The 25,875-nt window shown below is 45.1% G+C and overlaps 1 protein-coding gene across 1 annotated transcript; it reads right to left on the bottom strand.

Annotated features, from left to right (window-relative positions):
- Positions 1-4,818: 4,818 nt before the first annotated feature.
- Positions 4,819-25,271, bottom strand: klhl40b (kelch-like family member 40b). Its single transcript, XM_041184424.1, has 6 exons — positions 23,586-25,271; positions 21,979-22,139; positions 17,114-17,221; positions 8,952-9,137; positions 7,034-7,180; positions 4,819-5,071 (listed from the first exon to the last, which is right to left on the bottom strand). Exons 1-6 carry the CDS (start codon positions 24,717-24,719, stop codon positions 4,960-4,962), a joined length of 1,848 nt encoding a protein of 615 aa, XP_041040358.1. The 5' UTR covers positions 24,720-25,271; the 3' UTR covers positions 4,819-4,959.
- Between the last annotated feature and the right edge of the window lie 604 nt (positions 25,272-25,875).

Here is a 25,875-nt window from a genome sequence, read left to right on the forward strand (position 1 = left end):
CCAAACTGGTCGAACACACCACACCGCACAACAAATAGCAAATGCGGCCAAGACAGATCCCACGGATCTCTCAGCAACTCACCCAGACATCAGTAAATACTGAGTCAATCAATCTCATTGAAATATTATCTCTTTCGCAAAGGATTCCAGTCTTCACTTTCAAAAATCTAGCCTTAGAATTCTCTCCATAGGTTCCTCTGACTTGGACTGCTTCTCACAGGGCTTCGATCTCATCTCCTGAGGCTCTGATCCCCTGGATTTCCAAGTCTACACCCCGGCACCAGCTCACAAGCACAACTTCAGTTCTCCGGCCAGGCCAAACAGAATACTTTTGCTCCAAGGGGGTACCTTTTCCCCAGTGGCCCGGAGCATGGAATCACCAACCTTCTGCTGCTGCCTTCAAATCACCAGGGCTTCCCCTGACCCCTCGCTACTTAGTCTTCCAACCACAACCCTTTTTCTCCTTGGAGCTTCTTCCTCTGCTCCTCTCTCTGGACAACCTCCCCAATTATGGTGCCCTGCTCCCAGGTCACGTGATCCAGAATTCGTGCCGCTTCTTTCTTTCGCTCGGGTGCCCTGAGAATGCGAAACGCTGTGCTGCATATGCGCAACCTGTTCCCGGTCCACTCACGTGCGTAAATGCCCAAGGCCTGTCAGGACTTGGAGTTCACAACCTCCCACTGGGTGAGAAGGTTCTTGTAACATATTCCACAGGGATCAGTGCTGGGACCATTTGTTGTTCACCATTTACATCGACAACTTGGACCCAGGAATTAGGAGTACAGTTTCAGAATTTGTAAGATGGCATGATACTGAGGAGTGTAGTTAATACTGAGGAGGACTGTGACAAGGTTCAACTGAAACACGAATGAACTTTCAAAATGAGCAATATTTGCAAATGAATTTCAACACAGAAAAGTGTGACATGGTGGTAAGTAAAATAGGAGGCACACTGCTTGGATAATGTGTCTAAATGGGACAAAGGAGCAAAGGAATCGAGGGTCACAGGTAGACAAGTCATTAAAAGTAATGGCGCAGGTTAATAAGACCATAATAGTGGGGAAAGAACAAACATGGGTTAATTTTGAAAAGAATAGCAGCAACATATATTTATATAGCGCCTTTAATGCAATAAAACACCCCAAGGCACTTTACTGGTGCATTATAAAACAGTATGACACTGAGCCACATAGGGGGATATTGGACAGAATCTTACATACCCGTCATGGCAGAGACGGGGCTGTAAAATGTTGCGAGCCGTTCTAAACCCCATTGACTTCGGCGGGAACGTAAAATCCCGCTGTCGTAAAATTTCAGCCATTGCATCATATGACCAAAATCTTGGTCAAAGTGGTAGGTTTCAAGGAGTGTCTTAAAGGAGGAGAGCAAGGTAAGAAGACTGAGAAATGTATAGAGAGCATTCCAGAGCTTGGAGCCTAGGCAGCTGAAGGCATGGCCACCAATAGCGGATAAAATTGGGGGTGCAGAAGAGGCAAGATTTAGAGGAGCACAGATATCACGGAGGGTTTGAGGAGATTAGAGTTAGGGAAGGTCAAGGCCATGGAGAGATTTGAAAACAAGGATGAGTATTTTAAAATCCACACGTTGCTTGGCTGGGAGTCAATGTAGGTCAGCCAGCACAAAGCTGGTAGGGGAACGGGACTTGGAACGATAGTTATGTCTGTTTCTTTCTCCACAGATGCTCCTGGACCTGCTGAGTATTCCTAATACTTTCTTTTTGATATCTCAGAGAGTTGTATGATTTGGAGGAGGTTACAGATACAGGGAAAAGTGGTGCCATAGAAGAATTTGAAAACAAGGATGAGAATTTGTAAAATTACAGTCATCAGCATTCTGCATTAGACAAATGGAGAGGTGAGGGTGTCTCAAATCTTTACCAAATTCAGCAGAACACTCAAATGGTTCAGCTTGTGAATGGAACAATCCAAGTCGTGAGCACCAATTAAGAGATTTGTAATATTACTCAAAACCCAAATTAGGTAGGTTTTGTGTAATTTTTTCAATGCTGAGCCAACGTGGAGAGCAATAACAAGTGCTCCTTGGACAGCACCTTCCAAACCCACGACCACTACCACCTAGAAGCACAAAGGCAGCAGATAGATGGGAACACCACCACCTGGAGGTTCCCCTCCAAGCCACACACCACCCTGACTTGGAAATATATCGCCGTTCCATTACTTTCGCTGGGTCAAAACTCTAGAACTCCCTCCCTAACAACACTGTGGGTGTACCTACACCACATGGACTGCAGCGGCTCAAGAAAGCAGCTCACCACCACCTTCTCAAGGGCAACTAGGGATTGGCAATAAATGCTGACCCAGCCAGCAAAGCTCACATCCCGTGAATGAATAAAAAATAAATAAACAATCACCAATTAGACTTCTGATTTTGACTTCAGGGGAGTTCTCCCTGGTGCCCTGGCCAATATTTGACTCTCAATCAACGAGAACAGATAATCTTGCCGTTATCACATTGCTGTTTGCGGGAGCTTGCTGTGCTCAAATTGACTCCGCGTTTCCTGAATTACAACAGTGACTCCACTCAGGAAGTACACTGAGAGGAGTTTGCTACCAATCCTTCAGAATGGTGACAGCTTGTCCATCAAGCTGCATCACACTTCGAGTCCCAGCATCTTAATGATGCGACAGAGTGGCAGCAGAGAAGGGAAAAAAGGAAGCCACTCCTGCACTCCCGATCCCAACTGCCTCATGGGACGACCTGTCCCATGTGCCTAAAGATGTGTGGGTCAAGAATTGAGTTGCTCAGTCTCATGAAGACCCATGACAGAAGCTTTTGACTCTGAGAAGACACCATCCTCGAATTGAGAGCGAGCCGAAGACACTTGAGAAGTACTTCAATGACTGTAAAGCGTTTTGAGATGCCTGGTGATCGGGGAAAGCACTATATCTATGCAAATCTCTTTTCCTGTGCATGTAAGATTTGGCCACAAGTTCAGTTAAAACCCGAAACCAAAGTTTAAATTGTTCAGTTTCCTTCCTTTCTATTTCCTACCTGCAAAGTAGATTTTAACCCTCCAAAGACCCAGAAGCTCATTCTTATCACCTGTAACATTGACAACAACACATTCACTTTTCACAGCAAATTTCTGCACTGTCCTTTTACTCTCGGCTGAAATTTTCCCTCCACTGTGACTGACCAGTCCTTTGACTATGTTCACCCTATTCCGCCTCCCTCCATTCATTGCTGTTTTCTGGATAGCACCGGAAAACATAACTAGAAAGAGCCATTGGGCACATTTAGACCAATTTCTTCCCCAAGCCACGCACATTGTGATCAGTCATGGGTTCGTTTTAATCCCTATTAATCCGAGAAAAGGCTCTGGAGCATTTCTTCGCGTCTTCCAAAGATAAGCTGAGCATAACTCCAGATTTGAACTAATGGAGTCGGGCGTGTAGGGTGGGTCAACCCCTAAAGGCAGGAGGGTTTAAAAGGAATACCCTGTAAGTCTGGCGGTTATAATACTGGACTAGCTGCCCAAGGACTGTGAACTCAACCTCCACCGTGGCAAGTTGTGAAATTGAACTAACCGCACCTTGTAGTCAGAAAATGACCATGAAAGCCACTAGATTGTCATTAAAAGTGGTTCACTTAATGGTCCTTTGTGCAAGGGGAGCTGCCATTTCAGCCTCCATCTGATTCCAATCACACACCAAATGGTGAAACTCTTTGTGCCCTCACACACCTTGGACTGGGAAATAAATACTGCCTTGTCAGTGACATCCCAACAATTTTTAAAAACACTCCAGCACCTTTCAGAAATTCCCATTCTCCTTGTCGAATCCTGCCACTGCCTGTCTCTGTAATCTCCAACAACCTTCTGGGATCTCTGCGTTCCTCCAAGTCTGGCCTCTTGAGCATTCCTTATTTCAATCTCCACCACTGGCGGCCGTCAGCTGTCTGGGCCCTAAGCTCTGGAATTCCGTTCCTAAATTGTCTCTGCCTCCCTCCCTCTCTCCCCTACTTAAAATTCTCCAAAAAACCTACCTCACTGACCAACCTTATGTCAACCTGTCTTATTACCTCCTTGTGGCTCATCAACTTTTGTTTGATAATGCTCTTGTAATGCATGTTGGGATGTTTTACTACTTAAGAGGCTATATAAATGCAAGTTGCTTTTGTTAAATATTCAATCTTACATTATTCAATTTGTCTGCTTTCTTGTGATGACATTTAAAGGGCCTTCGCTATATTGAGGCTATCCTGCACCATGTAGCATTCTCTATATTAACTAATATTTTTACCAGTATAACTTAATCTTAGGTGGGGAACAGTGCTTTAGTAATCTAGAGGTCCAGGCTAATACTCTGGGGACACGGGTTCAAATTACGTGGCAGCTGGTGGAATTTCAAAATTTATTAAATTCAATTAAGAAATCTGGAATATAAATTGACCACAAAACTATCATTAGACTGTCATTAAAAACCCAACTGGTTCACCAATGTCCTTGAGGGAAGGAAATCTGCCATCCTTACCTGGGTCAGGCCCACATGATCCACAGAAACTTGGTCGACTCTAAACCACCCTCTGAAAAGGTCGAGCAAGCCCCTCATTTCGAAGGCGATGAGGGATGGGCAACAAATGCTGGCTTTGCCAGCGACACCCACATCCCAAGAAATCATTTTTTTTTTTAAAAATCTACTGTCTGAAAGTTTTTTCTTTTTGCAAAATAATTCTACAATCCGCATCACTGTGAAACTTCGCGTACACATATCACTCAAAAATTATAGCAACAAATGTTTTTGGAGAATAGTTTATTTAATAATATAATATCTTTATCTGCATTGCTTTTCTGAAAACAATTGGTTCTAAAAAGTCTTGGCTAATTTTTTTTTAGAAAAAGAGTACATTATTCCCATCATCCAATATTCAGATACAAACAACCTGTTTTAAACCAGTTCCTATTACAGTAGTATTGGCTTATAACTTGTTCATTCTTAAAGTATTTAGTCGTACTGGGAGGAAGGTTGCTGTGGCAGCATAGGGGATCTCTCGGAGAATGCCAATCCACTCCTCCTTGTCGTCGTCATACCTGAAAACCAAAAAAATGTGTATCATGCGGAGAAGGCATGAAGATTTGATTTATCATGCCTTAGCTAACTCTTTAGAAGTAGCTACCCAATTAGTCCCTTCCCCCCTCCTTTGCTCTTTCCCCAAAGCAATGTTTTTCCCTTTCCATCTAAAACATTCCTGATACGAAGTAGCGAGAGGACATTGTACAGCGCCCTGGTCAGACCCGTCCTTGAGTACTAGTGTTTAGTTTTGATCACCAGAGCATAAGGGAAGTAATCTTGCACGAGAGATACAACAGAGAAAAACTGTGATCGTTAGCATGAACGAAGGAGCAGGAGGGGGCTACATACCCTCTCTAGCCTATTCCACTATTCAATAAGGTCATGGGTGACCTGCGACCTAACACCATATACCTAGCTTTGCCCCATATCCCTTATTACCTTTGACTAACAAAAACCTACCATTCTCAGATTGGGGGAGATGGTGGCGCAGTGGCAATGTTACAGGGTTAGTAATCCAGTAAGGCTCCATGAGGACATAGGTTCAAATCCCACTATGGCAGCTGCAGGAATTCAAATTCAATTAATAAAATCTGGAATTAAAAGCTAGATTAAGTAATGGTCACCAGGAAACTATCATTGCTTGTTGTAAAAACCCATCTGGTTCACTAATGTCCTGTAGGGAAGGAAATCTGTAATCCTTACCTGGTCTGGCCTACGTGTGACTCTGGACCCACAGCAAAGTGGTTGACCCTAAACTGCCCTCTGAAACGGCTGAGCAAGCCACTCAGTTCAAAGGCAATTAAAGATGGACAACAGATGCTGGGCTTGCTAGTGATGCCCACATCTCATGACAGCATACATTTTGCGGAAGAGTTCCAAGTTCTTTCACCCTTTTTGTATGTAGAAGTGTTTCCTGATTTCACTCCTGAAAGGTCTGGCTCTAATTTTTATACTATGTCCCCTAGTTCAAGATTCCTCAACTAGTGGAAATAGTTTCTCTTTACCTACCCAGCTGTTCCCCTTTAATATCTTGAAAACTTCAATTAAATCATCCCTTAACCTTGTAAATTCTGGGGAAGAATACTTGAATGGATTAAGTCACCAGGCAAAAATAAAGAAACAGGACACTGGAAGAAGATCTATAGAAACGTTGATTAAATATTAATCTAGAGCTGTACTTCATGGTATTCCATGATGCCAGAACAGGGGCACAGGATACGGCTAACAAAAGGAATGTTTGGAGCTGATGGAAAGAATTTCTACATGGAGAAAGAGGTTAATAATAGGCAGAGGCTTTAGGTGAGATAGCGAAGGTGAAAACCATACACTCATTCAGGAGACAGATAATATGATGGAGTGACGAAGGAATGCAAGTTGCTCTGGATAATTGAGCTGAATGTAGGTCATGACTATGACAGTCATTTGTAAATTTAATAACAAATTCAAGGGAAACTTCTTCACTCAGAGAGTGGTTAGAATGTGGAAATTGCTGCCAGAGAGTTGAGGTGAATAGAATCGATAGATTTAAAGGAAAGCAAGATAATTATGTGAAGGAGAAAGGAATAGATGGTTATGATGATGGGGTCACGTAAAATGTGGAGGGAGGAGACTCAAGTGAGGCCATAAACATTGGCATGGACCTGCTACATGTGCTGTAAATTGCAGGCAATATTATGATTGATCTCCCTCATCACTGTCTATTTTGTAAAGTGAAACTGACAGACTTGCAAGTAAAGTCTAGAAGGGATGGGAGCTGTTTTTTTCTCTGGCACTCCTCAGTCTGTTGGAGAGTCAGCCTCACACTCAGCGCTCATCAAAATAGTCAGCTTTGCAAAGCTTAAAATCACGAACACGTTAATGACAGAGCTACACTAAGAGGCTCAAGGAGGAGTATTCTGAACCTGTGACTCTAGGCTGGTTCAGGAAGTCTTTGAGAGGAAATGTTTACTAAGTTACGCGACACGATGTTTTAAACTTACTTCCAAATATCATTGATTTCAGTTGGGACAAAATCCCCAGATTCAGCTTGTATCATAGCAAATCCACCAATCGCGTACAGGCAATTGGACAGGGTGACCAGGCTCAATGAGCTACGCTCCTGAGGGAACTCCGCCATTTCTTCCCACCTACAGCACAGAGAAAGGACCAGTCAGACAATACCCAGAAAATGCTACCTTTACTCTTTTCAAATCAACTATAGTGCCAACGACAAGCTAAAGACTTCTTGCGTCTGGATGGTCCAGCGGAGCAGGTGGATTGAGCAGAGGGTCACAGACCTCTTCCTCTCACCCTCACTGCAGTCCCTTATCTTAGCCAGGCTGCTGTAAGGATGACTGTTTTCGGCTGGAGCTGGGGAACGCATCACCGAAAGCTTATTGCTGTCGGTCGGTGGCTTCAGACTCAACTGAGGGACAGCTGCACTGTCAACGGCGCTATCTTTCTGATGAGACCTTAAACTGGGACCCTGTCTGCACCCTCAGATGGAAGTAAAATATTTCACCGCGTCACTTCATAGAAGAGCAGGAGTGCTTTGGGAGGTCATGAAAAATGACCTATCTTGTTGTTTCTATCTTGCTGAGAATCTCAAAGCGAATATGGTGCAGCAACACATCATTGCCCTATACCACTTTGACTTCAGGAGTTCATGGCCTGTGTGATCTCTGTGGAATGCTGCCTTGATGATTCATTGTATTTTCCCCTGTATGGTACAGGTCATATACAAACCAGGAAGGTGACTTATTATAGCCCTCATGCAGGCTGAGTTAACCTGCGTGTGGCAGCTGAGTGAAGCTATACAACACTCTTCATCATCCATGGGGCTCTGGAGGAGGGAACAACAACTTGGGTCCCGCCAGGGTTACCAACATTGGTTGGAGATATTCCTGGATCTTTCATCATATCAACTCCCATCTCCAACCGCTTGCCCAGTCAAGCAGCCTTTTCTACACATCTCCAATATTTTTATAGCTAATCGTCACATCTTCCATCAGCATCATGGGGATTACCATTGACCAGAAACTGAACTGGACCAGCCATGTAAACACAGTGGCTACAAAAGCAGGTCAGAGGCTGGGAATTCTGTGGCGAGTAAGTCACCTCCTGACTCCCCAAAGCCTGTCCATCATCTACAAGGCACAAGTCAGGGTTGTGATGGAATACTCCCCACTTGCCTGGATGAATGCAGCTCCAACACCATGCAAGAAGTTAAACACCATCCAGGACAAAGCAGTCTGCCTGTAGCACTCCATCATCTTCAACATCCACTCCCACCACTACAACACATAGTGGCAGCAGTGTGTACCATATACAAGATGCACTGCAGCAACTTACCATGGTTCCTTCAACAGCACCTTCCACACCCGGGATCCTGCTACCTAGAATAACAAGGACACCAGGTGCATTGGAATACCACCACCTGCAAATTCCCGTCCAAGTCATGCACTGTCCTGACTTGGAAATATATCGCTGTTCCTTCGCTATCTCTAGGTCAAAATCCTGGAACTCCCTCCCTAACAGCACTATGGGCTTGCTAACACCAGATGGACCGCAGCTGCTCAAGAAGGCGGCACACCACCACCTTCTCAAGGGTAATTAGGGATGGGCAACAAATGCTGGCCTAGCCAGTGACGTTCCATGAAAGAATAAAAATAAATAAAATGATTCAAAGAAAATTTAATTTTTTTTAATGCCCTGGTGACATTCCTCCTGGGTTGCTGGCAATAGTGATATCATTTTGGAATTGCTGGAAGTTTGGCAACTCTAGTTCCCACTCCTGGTGAACATCGAGCTGCACCAGGAGGAGAATGGATTGGGTTCGGCTTGAAACTTCCCATTGGCATGAATGTCTGCTAATCCATGGTGTAGGTGCTAACATACGGGACACAAAACGCCTCTTACTTGTTCGTAGTTATATCGTACACCTCGATGCTTCCGGTCAGCCCGCTGTCTGTGACCCCTGTCGCCACCCAGATTTTGTCTCTGTGGACTGTTGCTCCAAACAAAGAGCGGGCAGTCTTCATAGGAGCCAGCTCCTTCCATTCGAACCTCTCGGGGTTATACACGCACATTTTGTTAAAACACTTCCTGAAATCAATAGGTAGAGAGCTAGTGAAACCTCTGGTTTACACACGAGATGGAGCAGCCTGTACATCAGCAGAGAAGCAGCTTGTATACCCTGGTGTCAGAGTGGCTCAGCTGGTAGCCTATCCCCTCTGAATTGGAAGGTTATGGGTTCAAATCCTAACCCAGAGACTCGAATATAGATTGGTGTTCCTTTTTAAAAATCCAATCACAAAACATGAGCATCACTGGTAAGGCCAGCATTTATTGCCCAGCCTTAATTACCCTTGATAAGGTAGTGGTGAGCATAGAAATGTGTGGCTTTCTCGATCAAATCAGAGAGCAGTTAAGAGTCATCCACATTGCTGAGAGTCTGGAGTCACATATAGGCCAGTAAGGGAAGGATTTTTTTTATCATTCATTGGCAGAATGTGCACTTCGCTGGCTAAGCCAGCATTTATTGCCTATCCCTAATTGCCCTTGGGAAGGCAGATTCAGTGAACCAGATGGTTTTTTTTTAAAGTAAATATCCAGTAATTTCATCGTCCCCGTTACCAATACTAGATTTTATTTAAATTTTAGTTACCATGGTGGCATTTGTAAAACATCCTATCACTTTATTTCAAAGAAGATTAGGGGCATTCTCCGCTGTATCCTGACCAATATTTAACCTTCAACCAACGCCTAAATGATTACCACTGCTGTTTGTGGGAGCTTGCTGTGTGCAAATTGGCTGCAACATTTCATACAGCGATTACACTTCAAAAGTACTCCATTGGTTGTATAACGTTTTGGAATGACCTGAGGCCTTTATCAATATGCTTTTAACCCTTGTGCCACGTTGTCCAATCTTGCGTTCCATACCTTTCCAATATTTCTATCTTTGAAAAGTCATGACTTCTTTCAATTCTGGGGTCTTTATTGTACCAGAGTTGGCCATGTGATGTAGGATTTGGAATTGCTTGCTGCACTTGTCCCAGTTTGAAACAAGTAGATTATTCTTGGCCAAAAATCACCAAGAAATCCAATAGAGGATCCTAAAGGAACTTCTTTACCGAGAGAGTGCTGAGAATGTGGAACTCAGTGAGTGTGTGCCGCTGTTGGGTAAGAAAGTCTAAATTTTTATTTTGTACAAACTTAATTTAGTTTGTAGTTTGTAGCTGGCATTAAACCGAAATCTACAGTTTAAGTTCTGTAGTTGCCAGCTTTAAGCAGGGTTTTTTCAAGGGTTCCAGTGAAAGAGCAGCTTAATTAAGAAGCAGCTGAAACTGGATCCTCATTAAGTTATTCAGATAGGCCCTTTGTGTTAGGAGCATATATAAGTAGCTAATTTAGTGTGAAGTACAATAGAGTGCCGGAGTTGAGCACTTCAGGAAGTGCGATGTACAATAGAGTGCCGGAGTTGAGTGCTTCAGGAACTGCAAGGTACAGTAGAGTGACGGAATTGAGTGCTTCAGGGAATGTGACTTATAACAGAGTGCTGGAGTTGAGCACATCAGGAAATTAAGCAGAGGAAGGGAAAGAGGTGTTGGTTGCTTTTGCCTAAACTTTTACAGCCTTCAGGAATTGATTCTTGCTCTGCTACAGGAGAAGAGGCTGGTTAAACGGTGAGTATCTGGTAAGTGATGAAGGTTTATTCTATTCCTAAGGCTCAAAATAGTATACTTTGAGTGAGAGTTGAGCAGGAGAGGATAAAAGGCGTGGATCGAGAGCCCTACCTGCAGTGAGACCAGCAGCAGAGTGACGTCATGAAACACACAATGTGACGTGAGTGCAGGGAAAGCAGCTGATTGGTGAGTATTTCTAGTCTTTAAAGTAAAAGTAAGGTCTATAGTTGCGTTGGGTCACTAGTCTTTGTTTTTCTCTCTTAAAAATAGCTGGTTAAGTACAAGATTGATTCTGGTGTAAAAACAAAATTAATTACAATGAAGTGTAAAAGAGCAGGGATACATTTGGCCTAAATAGCCAAGTGGTTATGGTACTGGGCTTGTAACCCCAAGATCAAGAGTTCAAATCTCACAATGGCAAACTATGAAACAATGTAACTTCATCTGAATAGGAACAGATGGAAATGTGTTTGTACTCGAAAGAGTTACTAGAGTAATTGATTATTCAATTAAACACAATAGTGATAGCAGGGTGATGTGTTGCTGCTGCAGCATGTGGGATCTGCTGGGCACCAAGGTGATCCAGAGTGAACACATCTGTAGTAAGTGTTTGCAGCTCGAGGAACTTCAGATCCAAGTTGAGGAGCTGGAGTCCGAGCTGCAGACTTTGCGCCACATCAGGGAGGGGGAAAGTTACCTGGACACTTTGCTCCAGGAGGCGGTCACCACCCTCAGGTTAGATCATTCGAATTTGGTCTGTGATCAGGGACAGGAGGGTGTGACTGCAGGTGAGGTAGGTATGGGGACCAGGGGGGTAGCACTTGAAAAGCCTCAGCCCCTGCAATTGTCCAACAGTTACTAGGTTCTTGCAAGATAATCCATGTCGGCCTCCTCTGGAGGTCCCCAGCATCACAGATGCCAGTTTTCAGCTAATTCCATTCATGGCACATGATATCAAGAAATTGCTGAAGGCACTGGACACTGCAAAGGCTATGGGCCCTGACAACATTCTGGCACTAGTACTGAAGACTTGTGCTTCAGAACCTGCCACGCCCCTCGCCAAGCTGTTCCAGTACATCTACAACACTAGCATCTACCCAGCTATGAGGAAAATTGCCCAGGTATATCCTGTACACAGAAAGCAGGACAAATCCAACCCAGCCAATCACCGCCCCATCAGTCTACTCTCCATCATCAGTAAAGTACTGGAAGGGGTCATCAACAGTGCTATCAAGCGGCACTTGCTTAGCAATAACCTGGTCACTGATGCCCAGTTTGGGTTCCACCAGGGTCACTCAGCTCCTGACCCCTCATTACAGCCTTGGTTCAAACATGGACAAAAGAGCTGCACTCCCAAAGTGAGGTAAGAATGACTGCCTTGACATTAAGGCATCATTTGACCGAGTGTGGCATCAGGAAACTGGAGTCAATGGGAATCGGGGGAAAACTCTCTGCTGGTTGGAGTCCTACCTAGCACACAGGAAGATTGTTGTGGTTATTGGAGGTCAATCATCTCAGCTCCAGGACATCACTGCAGGTGTTCCTCAGGATAGTGTCCTAGGCCCAACCATCTTCAGCTGCTTCATCAATGACCTTCCTTCCATCATAAGGTCAGAAGTGGGGATGGTCGCTAATGATTGCACAATGTTCAGCACCATTCACAATTCCTCAGATACTGAAGCAGTTCACGTCCAAATGCAACTAGACCTGGACAATATCCAGGCTTGGGTTGACAAGTGGCAAGTAACATTCATGCCACACAAGTGTCAGGCAATGACCATCTCCAACAAGAGAGAATCCAACCATCGCCCCTTGACGTTCAATGGCATTACCATCACTGAATCCCCCACGATCAACATCCTGGGGGTTACCATTGGCCAGAAACTGAACTGGACTAGCCATATAAATACTGTGGCTACAAGAGCAGGTCAGAGGCTAGGAATCGTGCGACGAGTAACTCGCCTCCTGAATCCCCAAAGCCTGTCCACCATCTACAAGGCACAAGTCAGGAGTGTGATGGAATACTCCCCACTTGCCTGGATCAGTGCAGTTCCCACAACACTAAAGAAGTTGGACATCATCCAGGACAAAGCAGTCTGCTTAATTGGCACCACATTCACTCCCTCCACCACCGACGCACAGTAGCAGCAGTCTGTACCATCTACAAGATGCACTGCAGGAATTCACCAAGGCTCCTTAGACAGCACCTTCCGAACCCACACCACTACCACCTAGAAGGACAAGGGCAGCACATAGATGGGAACACCACCACCTGGAAGTTCCCCTCCAAGTCACACACCATCCTGACTTGGAAATATATCGCCGTTCCTTCACTATCGCTGGGTCAAAATCCCGAAACTCCCTCCCTAACAGCACTGTGGGCATACCTGCACCATGTGGACTGCAGCGCTTCAAGAAGGCAGCTCACTACCACCTTCTCAAGGGCAGCTAGGGACGGGCAATAAACGCTGGCCCAGCCAGCGAAGCCCACATCCCATGAGTGAATTTAAAAAAAAGTTGTGTGGACGAGAGCAGGAACTGCAGGGAGTATGAATGAACTGACCACGGCATCGTGGTACAGGGAGCCATCCAATTGCGGGGAGGAAATGGAAATATAGTAGTGGTAGGGGACAGTACGGTTAGGGGGATAGACACTGTTCTCTGCAGCCGTAAGTGAGAGTCCCGGAAGCTGTGTTGCCTGCCCAATGCCAGGGTTAAGGACATCTGCTCAGGGCTGGAGAGGAACTTGGAGTGGGAGGGGAGGGATCCAGTTGTTGTCATCCATGTTGGTGCGAACGACATTGATAAGACTAGAAAGGAGGTTCTGCTGAAAGAATTTGAACAGTTAGGAGCTAAATTAAAAAGCAGACCTTCCAAGGTAATAATCTCGGAATTACTACCTGACCCACGGGCAAACTGGCATGGAGTAAATAAAGTGAAGGAGTTAAATACATGGCTCAAAGATTGGCGTGGGAGGAATGGGTTTCAGTCCATGGGGCACTGGCACCAATACTGGGGTAGAAGGGAGCTGTTCCATTGGGTTAAGCTTCACTTGAACTGTACTGGGACCAATGTCCTGGTGAATTGAATAACTATGAATAACTAGGGCTGTAGAGAGGGCTTTAAACTAAATAGAGCTTGGGGAGGGAAGATGCTGAGGCTCTGGAGAAGGGTTATGTAGGCTAACAAAGCAAAAAGGATATGGCAGCATTGCAGGCAGCTATTTAGGTAATGATACCCAGAGTGACAGAAGGGACAGAATGTACAAACATTTTAAAATGCAGCAAATAGGGTCAAAGCAGGTAAAAAGGCAAAATTAATGGCCCTTTACTTAAATGCATGTAATATTCGGAACAAAATAAATGAATTAATGGCACAAATTGAGGTTACTGGTATGATCTTATAGCCTTTATGGAGACATGGTTATAAGGCGATCAAAGCTGGGAACTAAATATTCAGGGGTATGTGACTTTTCGTAAGGATAGGCAGGAAGGAAAGGATGGTGGGGTAGCTTTGTTAGTACGAGATGGATTAAGTACGATAGCAAGAAATGAGCTTGGATTGGAAGATGTAGAATCCATATGGGTGAAGGTAAGAAATAAGGGGAAGAAGACACTGGTGGGAATAATCTATAGGCCCCCAAACAGTAGCTATACTGTAGGACAGAGAATAAATCAGGAGATAATGAGGGCGTGTGAAAAAGGCAGTACATTAATCATGGGTGACTTTAATCCTCATGTAGATTGGGAAAATCAAATTGGCAGAGGTAGCCACAAACAAGAATTCAGTGTATTTGGGAGTTTCCTCGAACAATATATTGTGGATCCAACCAGGGATCAGGCTACTTTGGATCTGGTAACGTGTAATGAGGCAGGCTCAATAAGTGATCTCAGAATAAAAGCTCCCCTAGGAAACAGTGACCATAACATGGTAGAATTTAGCATTCAGTTTGAGAGTGAGAAACTTGGGTCGGAAACACCCTTTTTGAATAAGGGTGTTACATTGGCAGTGTTCCAATCCCCTGGGACTTTAGAGAAGAAGGCTGGGGAAATAATATGAGAACCAGGAAATGGCAGAGGAGTGGAATAAATACTTTGCATCAATCTTCACAGTAGAAGACATTAATAGTATTCCAAAAATACTAAGTAATCAAGGGGTAAAGGGTGGGGGGTGAAAGATAACTATCACTGGACAAAAAGTGCTAGGAAAACTAATGGGGCTAAAGGCCGATAAGTTCCCTGGACCTGCTGGATTGCATCCTAGGATATTAAGGAAGTACCTACAGAGATAGTGGATGCACTGGTAGTAATCTTCCAAGAATCCTTAGATTGTGGAAAAGTCCCAGAGGATTGGAAAACTCCTGGCACATTTCAATGAAAAGTTGTAGCCTAGGATATTAAAGGAAATGGCTGCAGAGATAGTGCATGCACTGGTAGTAATCTCCCAGAGAAGGTTCACTAGGTTGATCCCGGATATGGAGGGATTTTCTTATGAGGAGAGGTTGTCGGTTGGGCCTGTACTCATTGGAGTTTAAAAGAATGAGAGGTGACCTTGTTGAAACATATAAGATTCTTAGGGGGCTTGACAGGGTAGATGCTGAGAGGTTGTTTCCCCTTGTGGGAGAGTCTAGGACCAGAGGGCATAATTTCAGAGTAAGGGCTTTGCCCATTTATGACACAGATGAGGAGGAATTTCTTCTCTGAGGGTAGTGAATCTGTAGAATTCTTTACCGCAGAGAGCTGTAGAGGCTGGGTTGTTTAGTATATTCAGGGCTGAGATAGACAGATTTTTAATCAGTAAGGGAATCAAGGATTATAGGGAAAAGACAGGAAAGAAGAGTTGAGAGGATCATCAGATCAGTCATGATCTCATTGAATGGCAGAGCAGACTCGATGGGCCGAATGGCCTAGTTGTGCTCCTACATCTTATGGTCTCACTACCTCAGGGAGTGGTTGAAGCAAATACTATTGATATATTTAAGGGGAATCAAGACAAGCATATGAGGGAGAAGGCAATAGAGGGTTATGATGGTAGATCTAGATGAGGAAAGATGGGAGGAAGCTTGAGTGGAGCACAAACACCAGGAGGGACTGGTTGGGCAGAATGGTCTTTTATTGTGCTGTATATCCTATGAAAAGAATTGGTTGGCTTTAACAAGAGAGCTGTCCACATCTAACCAATCTGTGTAATGAATGTCCTTTAGGGAAGGGAATCTACCGTTCTTACCTGGTCTGGCCTACAAGCGACACCAGACCCACAGCAATGTGGTTGACTATGAACTGCCCTCTGAAATAGCCCTGGCAAAGACACTCAGTTCAAGGGCAATTAGGGATGGGGCAACAAATGCTGGCCTTGTCAGCGATGCCCATATCCCATGAAAGAATAAAAAAGATCTTGAATCTTTTTGGTCAGTATTGAGCTAGCTGCGGTCAGCTGTTGGGGGACTTGTAGTCTGAGCAAGATGACGTGAAGGCATAGTGGTATTGTCACTGGGCTAGTAATCCAGAGACCCTGGGTAATTCTCTGGGGACCCAGGTTCAAATCCTGCCAAAGTAAATAGTAGAATTTGAATTCAATAAAAATCTGGAATTTAAAAAGTCTGATGATGACCAATTAATGTCAATTGTTGTAAAAACCCATCTGGTTCACTAATATCCTTTAGGGAAGGAAATCTGCTGTCCTGTCCTTACCTGGACTGGCCTACATGTGACTCCAGACATATTGGCTCTTTAATGCCCTCTCAAAAAGGGCAATTAGGGATGGGTAATAAATGCTGGGCCTAGACAGTGATGTCGTCAGCCATGAATGAATAAAAAATACTCTCCACAACAAATGCCCAAGAAGCCCTGAGCTGCTTTTCTCCCTCAACCCAACTGTTCCTACAGTGGAAGGATTCTGATCCTCCAACCTCCAATATGGAGTTCCAATGACAAAACTCCTTAACAGCCTCTTGTACATAACTGTAAACTTGAATAGACCACGACAGCTCATAAACAACAGAATTCAGTAAAAACAAAACATTTCCCTTTTTACGAGAGAGCTTCAGAAATAGCGGTGAGGTGGCCCCAACAAGAATCTTAAAAGCATTGGAGAAACCGTAGGTAGCAAAGAACTGAGGCAGCCGGGAAGTGTGTAGTTTTGAAGTCTTGGGTGGAATGAATGGACTTAAAATCAGGGGAGGTGCGATGAGGTCGGATTTCAACACAGTGATCTCCATCTAAAGATGGAAGTCGAGGGCCCTGTAAAGTCCACCATGTGAGAAGAGCTGCTGCAATTCAGGGGCTCGTCAGATAAATTAGCTAAGGGCGAAATTGGATTTAACCAGATCCCAGATCATCCTCAGAATTGCTTTGTGTTACCTGAAAGTAATATTTAACAAAGAGGCATACTTACTTATCTTTTCCTTTGCCTCCTATTACGTACACCCGTGCATTGTGAGACAACACAGAATGGCCGTACACTTCATATGGAAGTGGATCCGATTCTCCCCATTTAAACGTGCTGGAAATGGAAAGAGATTGTTTTGAAAAAGATGCATAAGAAAATTTCCATGAGCAAGCTCTTCTGGGAAAACTATTTATAGGGGGTCTCCCAGGGTCTGAGGATGTAACAAGTAGGGTGGATAAAGGGAAACCAGTAGATGTGGTGTATTTGGATTTCCAGAATCCATTCAATAAGGTGTCATTTAAAAGGCTACTACACAAGATAAGAGTGTTGGGGGTAATGGATAGAGGGTTGGCTCTGACCTACAGGAAACAGAGCTGGGATAAATAGGGCATTTTCAGATTGGCAAACTGTAACCAGTGGAGTGCAATAGGGATCGGGCCTCAACGTTCTATATTAACAACCTACATGAAGGAACAGGATGTCTTGCAGCCAATTTTGCTGATGATACAAAAGACTTTTGGGAAAGCAAGTTATGAGGAGGGCACAGAGAGTCTGCAAATGGATATAGATAGGTGAAGTGAGTGGACAAATATTTGACAGATGGAGTATAAAGTGGGAAAATGTGAGGTTGTCCACTTTGGCAGGAAGAATAAAAAAGCAGAGCATTATTTAAATGGAGAGAGACAGCAGAAAGCTGTGATACAAAGGCTGTCTTTGTACATTTAATCACAAGGTGTTAGCATGCCGGCACAGCGACTAATAAGGAAGGCAAATGGAATATTGGCCTTTGATGCAAGGGAAATGGAGTATAAAAGTAGGGAAGTCTCGCTGCATCTGTACAGGGCAATGATGAGCTCACGCCTAGAGTACTGTGTACCATTTTGGTCTCCTTATTTAAGGAGGGATATACTTAAGAGAAAGTTCACTAGGTTGATTCCCAGGATGAGGGAACATCGAGAAGGTTGAGCCCCTAGTTTAGAAGAATGAGAGGTGACCTTGTTGAAACATAAGATTCTGAGGGGGTTTGACAGGAAGATGCTGAGATGATGTTCCCCTCATGGGGGGAATCTAGAACTAGGGGGCACAGTTTCAAAATAAGGGCTTTCCCATTTAAGACGGAGTTGAGGAGGAATTTCTTCTCTTAGAGAGTCGTTAGGCTTTGGAAATCTCTACCCCAGAGAGCAGTAGAGGCTGGGTCGTTGAACTCAGCAAGGCTGAGTGAGACAGATTTTTAATCCAAAAGGGAGTCAAGGGTAATGGGGGGCAGGTAGGAAAGTGGAGTTAAGGCCCAATCAGAATAGTTAGGATCTTATTGAATGGCGGAACAGGCTTGTGGGACCAAATAGCCTCTGTTTCTTATGTTCTCATGTCTGTATTTCCAAGGGTTTCCTGGAAATATTTATTTTCAGGGGATCACTGGAAGTGAGTCAGTATTGACTGGGGGGTCCCAGGAGTGCGTCAATATTATCGGGGATCTCCAAGAAGGTGTCAGTATTTGCAGGGATCCCTTGGTATGTCAGTATTTATAGAGGGTCTCCGGGATTGATGCAGTATTTAAAGGTGGTCTCCGGAATGTGACAGTATTTACAGGGAGTCTCTGGGTGTGGCAGTATTTACAGAGAGTCCCTGGGAGTGTGGCAGTATTTACCGAGAGTCCCTGGGAGTGTGGCAGTATTTACCGAGAGTCCCTGGGAGTGTGGCAGTATTTACCGAGAGTCCCTGGGAGTGTGGCAGTATTTACCGAGAGTCCCTGGGAGTGTGGCAGTATTTACCGGGAGTCCCTGGGAGTGTGGCAGTATTTACCGGGAGTCCCTGGGAGTGTGGCAGTATTTACCAGGAGTCCCTGGGAGTGTGCCAGTATTTACCGGGAGTCCCTGGGAGTGTGGAAGCCAGGGATCTGCAGGTCAGTGAGTCTCACGTCAGTGGTAGGGAAACTATTGGAGAAAGTTCTGAAGGAGAGAATCTATCTCCACTTGGAGAGGCAAGGTTTGATCAGTGATAGTCAGCATGGCTTTGTCAGAGGAGGTCATACCTAACAAATTTGATTGAATTTTTTGAGGAGGTGACCAGGTGTGTAGATGAGGGTAGTGTAGTTGATGCAGTTTATATGGATTTCAGCAAAGCCTTTGACAAGGCCTCACATGGGAGACTTATAAAGAAGGCAAATGCACATGGAATACAGGTAATTTGATAAGGTGGATTCAAAATTGGCTTAGTTGTAGGAGGTAGAGGGTTATGACAGAAGGATGCTTTAGTGACTGGAAGCCAGTGTCCAGAGGCGTACCACAGGGATCTGTGCTGGGTCCCCTATTATTCATCATTTATATAAACAACATAGATGGCTATGTGGGGGGTAGGATTAGTAAGTTTGCAGATGACACAAAGATTAGCCGGGTGGTTAACAGTGAGGTTGAGTGTCTTGGGCTACAGGAAGATGTAGACAGGAAGTTCAAATGGGCAGAAAAGTGGCAGATGGAATTTAACCCTGAAAAGCGTGAGGTGATACACTTTGGAAGGGATAATTTGACAAGGGAGTATTCAATGAACGACATGGCACTAGGAAGTTCTGAGGAACAAAGGGACCTTGGCGTGTGTGTCCATAGATCTCTGAAGGTGGAGGGGCATGTTAGTGGGGTGGTGAAAAAGGCATATGGGACACTTGCCTTTATCAATTGAGGCATGGATTACAAAAGTAGGGAGGTCATGTTGGAGTTGTATAGAACCTTGGTGAGGCCACAGCTGGAGTACATTGTAGGAAGGATGTGATTGCACTGGAGGGGGTGCAGAGGAGATTCACCAGGATGTTGCCTGGGATGAAACATTTAAGTTATGAAGAGAGGTTGGATAGACTTGGACAAAAACAGAATTATCTAGAAAAACTCAGCAGGTCTGGCAGCACTTTTTCTTCCCCGCCAATGCTGCCAGACCTGCTGAGTTTTTCCAGGTAATTCTGTTTTTGTTTTGGATTTCCAGCATCCGCGGTTTTTTGTTTTTATCTCTTTGGATAGACTTGGGTTGTTTTCGTTGGAGCAGAGAAGACTGAGGGGCAACCTGATCAAGGTATAAAAGATTATGAGGGGCATGGACAGGGTGGATCGGGAGCAGCTGTTCCCCTTAGTTGAAGGATCAGTCACTGGGGGACATAAGTTCAAGGTGAGGGGCAGAAGGTTTAGGGGGGATGTGAGGAAAAACTTTTTTCCCAGAAGGTGGTGACGGTCTGGAATGCGCTGCCTGGGAGGGTGGTGGAAGTGGGTTGCCTCACATCCTTTAAAAAGTATCTGGATGAGCACTTGGCACGTCATAACATTCATAACATTACATTCTGTAATTCTGTGGCAGTATTTACAGAGAGTCTCTGGGAGTGTGGCAGTATTTACAGGGAGTCTCTGGGAGTGTGGCAGTATTTACATGGAGTCCCTGGGAGTGTCAGTATTTATACGGAGTCTCTGGGAGTGTGGCAGTATTTTCAGGGAGTCTCTAGGAGTGTGGCAGTATTTTCAGGGAGTCTCTGGGAGTGTGGCAGTATTTTCAGGGAGTCTCTGGGAGTGTGGCAGTATTTTCAGGGAGTCTCTGGGAGTGTGGCAGTATTTTCAGGGAGTCTCTGGGAGTGTGGCAGTATTTACAGGGAGTCTCTGGGAGTGTGGCAGTATTTACAGGGAGTCTCTGGGAGTGTGGCAGTATTTACAGGGAGTCTCTGGGAGTGTGGCAGTATTTACAGTGTGTCACCAAGGGCTTGTTAAACAGTCCTGGGAGTATTTTACAATCTATGTGTTTGGTGGCTGTCTACTTTTTCATTTTATAATGAATTCCGAGTTCATCACCATATGACGAAGGAGATTGCTTATGCTTTTACTATTATATTTAATGCTTCCTCAGGAAGTTAAAAGGAAACTTTATCTAAGTTTTTTAACCTTGAAAAACTTTGTAAAGTTAATAGGTAGCAGATTCACTCTCAAATGGAAGACTTTGAGCTTTGTTAAAGTTTTGCCAGCAATCAGATTAAAATAACAGGCAGAGCTCCCTTGCGACTCAACAAAAGCCCTGCAGGATTAGAGGTATAAATAGGTACATTTTTATAGTTTCTTTCACAACCTTAGGATATCCCAAACATTTCAGTCGCCTGTTTTTTTTTTTGTTCATTCACGGGATGTGGGCTTCGCTGGCTGGGCCAGCATTTATTGCCCATCCTAGTTGCCCTTGAGAAGGTGGTGGTGAGCTGCCTTCTTGAACCGCTGCAGTCCATGTGGCGTAGGTACACCCGCAGTGGTCATTACTGTATTATAGGAAAGGCAGTTTGCCCCCACAGACAGCAATGAGTTAAATGGACAGATAACCTATGTGTTTTTTTTAGTATAGATCTTGGTCGAAGGATAAATATTGGCTGATTCTCCATAGCAGCACCTCACCAGTCAGAGTTGACTTGCCAACCAATCAGACACCCTTTTCTCTCATAGTATAAATTGTTGTGAACGTTGGAAATTTGGTATTCTTGCATTTGTCCTGATAAGTGCAAGACAAAAAGCTTCATCAACATGTCTCTCTTTTCAGCAACATTCAAATGCAGCACTCCCTCAGTACTGCACTTGAGCATCAGTCTGGATTATGCTTCCAAGTCTCTGGGGAGGCCCTTGGAGTCCGAATCTGCTGGGTTAGGAATGAGAGTGCTATCCGCTGAGCCACGTCTGACACATGTACGATAGAAAGATTGGTGTGACTCACTAAGCATTGATTTCATTGAGTTGAGCCTTCGCAGGAACTACACCTGTTATTTTAATCACAATGGAGCACTGGTCACACTGGCCAAATGCTCAGGATGTTCCATCTGATGGAGATTCCATTACCTTGATTTATGCCTGTTCATAGAAACCTACTGTCGATCATAGCACATCACAGTGTCCAGTGTCTTCTCCCCTTCATTCACCTCCTTCCCTCCAATAACATAGATGGCATTGTCAGCTTCGCCCAGACCGAAGAGACAGCGTGGTGACGGCAAGGGTGGCATCCCCAGCCAGTCAGAGTCCAGGTGATCAAACTGTTCACGGGTCAAAGTATAATATTAGAAAGAAAGACCAAACTTGCAGTGACATAGCCCAATACCACGCATTCAAAATACCTCACGTCCAATGAGTTACTTCTGAAACACATGCTGTTTTTTTTTTGCAGCCAAACATTTCAGCCCGCAGAAGGTAAGGAATTCAGGGGCAGCTTCTTTTCCCAGAGAGTGCAGAGAATGTGGACTTTGCTAACACAGAGAGTGGTTGAGATGGAAAGCATCAATCCATCAACAACTCTAGAAACTCCTCTTTAGCAGGTAAACAACATTGGCCTCACTTTTAGATGTAAGATTGGACACTGAGTTGAAATTAACCTTGAGCTAAAACTAACCTCCTTACTCCCTCCACCTCTTTCCTTGTCTCCCTTCTAACACCCTTGTCCCTAATACCCACCTTCCCCCTCCCCTACCCCCTCCTCCTCCTCCAGATATTCTGTTTATCTTTCAGTTGTCTCATTCGGCCTCCTTATGTCTTAGGCTGATATTACTTCTGTCACTTAACTATTTCCTGTTTTCTGTTTTACAGATCATTCATTCAATTGCTTTTCTTCTCTGTGTAATTATATTTTTAAATATAAATATGATTTAGCTTTTAGCCTACCAAGAGTGTTTCTAAGAGATCCGCAGCAGTTGATGAAATACATCCAACATTTACCCCAACAATAGGCTTCATTATTTTCCCCCTGAATATCCCAATTTTGATCACAAGGAGAGATTCCTATCGGAGGGATGTGCAGGCTTATCTCTGGAAGCTCTGACGAGTAAGAGTTAAAGCACCAGGCAGCAACCTGCATTGTGACAATTTGTATTTAGAATGCATTGGGTAAATGGGAGGTATGATGCAGTGTTAGGGGATTGAATTTCATCTCAACTTGCAGTGCAAGTTTAAGATTTGAGTAGAAATTGGGAGTGGTGGCGGGGATACCGAGTGGGGAGACCCCTGTCTTATTTTCCCTCTCCCTGGCTCAAAAGCACAGGGGCCAGTTGGAGCAGCCCCCTCAGCACAGGCCGGGAACTAAACCTGAGATCTTCCCTACCATACGAAGCATTTACCCACTAAACAATGTTGCAGTTGCTCACTATGTTATCTCAGCTGCCTCCCCTTTGATGTGTCGGCTTTAGAATTAGAGGAATTCACAGCACAGAAATAAGCCATTCAGCCCAACTGGTCCATCCAGTGTTTATACTTCACAAAAGCCTCCTTTCACCTCTATTCCACCCAACCCTATTGGCATATTCTCCTATTCCTTGCTGCCCCTCATGTAACTTCCCCTTCAATACATATATATTTGGGTTCAATTCTAAATATCATTTTTCAAAGACCCTCTCTCCCCCTTTCCTGCACGCTAAATGTCACCGATATAATTATTCAGGGGCACAAGAGGAAACAAAGTCAGCTCAAAGCAGAACTCAAGGTTCACTCACCTGTAAGAAGTAGGAATGCAGTGGGTTTTCCTTATCACCTTCGTTGTAGTAGAGGCCCCCGGCTACAAAGATCTGGTTCTGCTTGGTCACTATGCTGATGTGGTTTTTGGGAATCTTACTGGAGATGGAGGCAAAGTAACATTCATTGTTGGTGGGGTCATAGGCCACGGTGGCCTCATCATTAATCATGAAGATCAGGTCTTTCACAAACATACCAAACCGTAGGTTTTCATTCAAGATGCCGGGGACCAGCTCTTCCTCTTCCTCCTTGGCCTCGGCGCTGACTGTGGCTTCTGTGTTTTCGGTTCCCGCAGCGGCCGGCTTCTCTTTCTTGGTCTTTCCCGGGGGCAGTTTGCCCTCCTGGGCATCTTTCACTAACTGAAGCTTCTTCAGGAGCTCTGGGTTCGACTTGACCATCGGGTCCTCCTCGACGCGCTCCTTCACGTACTCCGCAGGCATCAGGCGGAAGCGAATGCAGTCGAACAGCTCCGGCAAGGCCTTGAGATGGCTCTCCTCGTGGGCCGCCCAATTCATTACCGCCTCAAAGACAGCCTCTTCCTTTTCCACGTTGAGTGAGTCGCTGGCCACGATGGCAAGGATCTCGTTGGGGGTCAACTGGAGAAAGTCCTGGTCCTTGCTGATCAGGTTGAAGTGATCGCAGACAAAGTCCCTGGCCCCCACAGCCAGCCGAGGGCAGTCCAGCATCAAACCCAGCCTGAAAATGGCCAGGCAGTTACTCAGGCCCAGACGCTTCTGCAGATAGGAGATGCAGACGGTGAAGATGGAGGGGATCTGGAACATGTTGGCCGCTGTGAAGATGTCCTGCACGTTGTTGTCGCTCAGCTGGACCTCCGAGGTGTAGATGTAACGAAGGAGGACCTCAACCATTTCAGGTTCCACGTCCTCCAGGGCGATTTCTCGCTTCTTGCTCTCCTCGAGATCCGAGAGGAACATGGTCCGGAAGTAGGGGCTGCAGGCCGCCAGCACCAGCCGGTGGCATGGAAACTCCTTGTCTTTGACCTTGAGGGTGCAGTCCACAAACTTGTTGTTCTCCAGCAGGTCCTGGAGCCCCTCCTGCAGCAGAGTCTGCTGGTAAATTCGAGGCTCCTCTGCTGGGTCGATAGGGATCGCCATGACCGATGGTGAATCTCTGGGAGAGGCGAGACTGATCTGTAGCAGTTCCCAGTCGACGCGTACTCGAAATGATTGCTGCCCCAGCTGTCCTGCTGTCTGCACATTCCTGTTGGACTTATATATAGGAGCATCAGCATAAAGCTCAGGAATGCAATCTGGGTAGCAGGGGAGTGTGCTGGGGAAGATGATCCCACCCTCAGCAGAGGGACATGTCAATCAGTCAGCCTGAACAACTGCAGCATCCCTGGCTGGAACAATCTGTCCAAAAACATGAGTCATATTCTTCTTCTACCTAGGCAGTTGCTCAGGATCGAGAATGACTTGCTATAATTCCGGTTGATCGGTTCAGAGTTGGCTGGTAAGTCCAAATGTTCAACCTGCCGGTTCTGCCACATGCAGAGCAGGTGGTGCTTGAAGGGTTGGGTAGCTGGGCTGTCTGGAGGTTTGAGCACTCCCTCCGATGTCTCGACTTCCCTCTGCCTCTTACCAACCTAGCCTCTCGGTATGTTCAGTACCTCCCGGAATGAGCTTTCTCCATTTTGGTTGTCCACAGTCCAGGGACTCCAGTGAGACATATTCACCCCCACTGCCCCACCTCTTTCCCCCTCCACCTCATCTTCCCCAGTGTCAGTGTATTTATTTCTTTTTAAATCACTGTCTCACTAGCTTGATCGAGTTTTTCTGGGAAGTGACAAAGATGATCGACGATGGAAGGGCAGTGGATGTTATATACCTGGATTTCAGTAAGGCCTTTGACAAGGTCCCTCATGGCAGACTGGTACAGAAGGTAAAGTCGCACGGGATCAGAGGTGAGCTGGCAAGATGGATACAGAATTGGCTTGGTCATAGAAGACAGAGGGTAGCAGTGGAAGGGTGCTTTTCTGAATGGAGAGCTGTGACTAGTGGTGTTCTGCAGGGATCAGTGCTGGGACCTTTGCTGTTTGTAGTATACATAAATGATTTGGAGGAAAATGTAACTGGGATAATTAGTAAGTTTGCAGACAACACTAAGGTTGGAGGAGTTGCAGATAGTGAAGAGGATTGTCAAAGGATACAACGGGATATAGATCGGTTGGAGACTTGGGTGGAGAAATAGCAGATGGAGTTTAATCTGGACAAATGCGAGGTAATGCATTTTGGAAGGTCTAATTCAGGC

The sequence above is a fragment of the Carcharodon carcharias genome, chromosome 3 (assembly GCF_017639515.1).
Source record: "Carcharodon carcharias isolate sCarCar2 chromosome 3, sCarCar2.pri, whole genome shotgun sequence".
NCBI lineage: Eukaryota > Metazoa > Chordata > Chondrichthyes > Lamniformes > Lamnidae > Carcharodon > Carcharodon carcharias.

What these genes read in the sequence shown, in the direction of transcription:
- klhl40b (XM_041184424.1), bottom strand. Translation starts at nt 24,719, where the DNA reads ATGGCGATCCCTATCGACCCAGCAGAGGAGCCTCGAATTTACCAGCAG. An exon ending in GGAGGCAAAGGAAAAGATAA is followed by an intron (nt 9,138 to 17,113) that starts GTAAGTATGCCT and finishes TATTGATTTCAG; the next exon opens with GAAGTGTTTTAACAAAATGT. An exon ending in GAAATCAATGATATTTGGAA is followed by an intron (nt 5,072 to 7,033) that starts GTAAGTTTAAAA and finishes TTTGGTTTTCAG; the next exon opens with GTATGACGACGACAAGGAGG.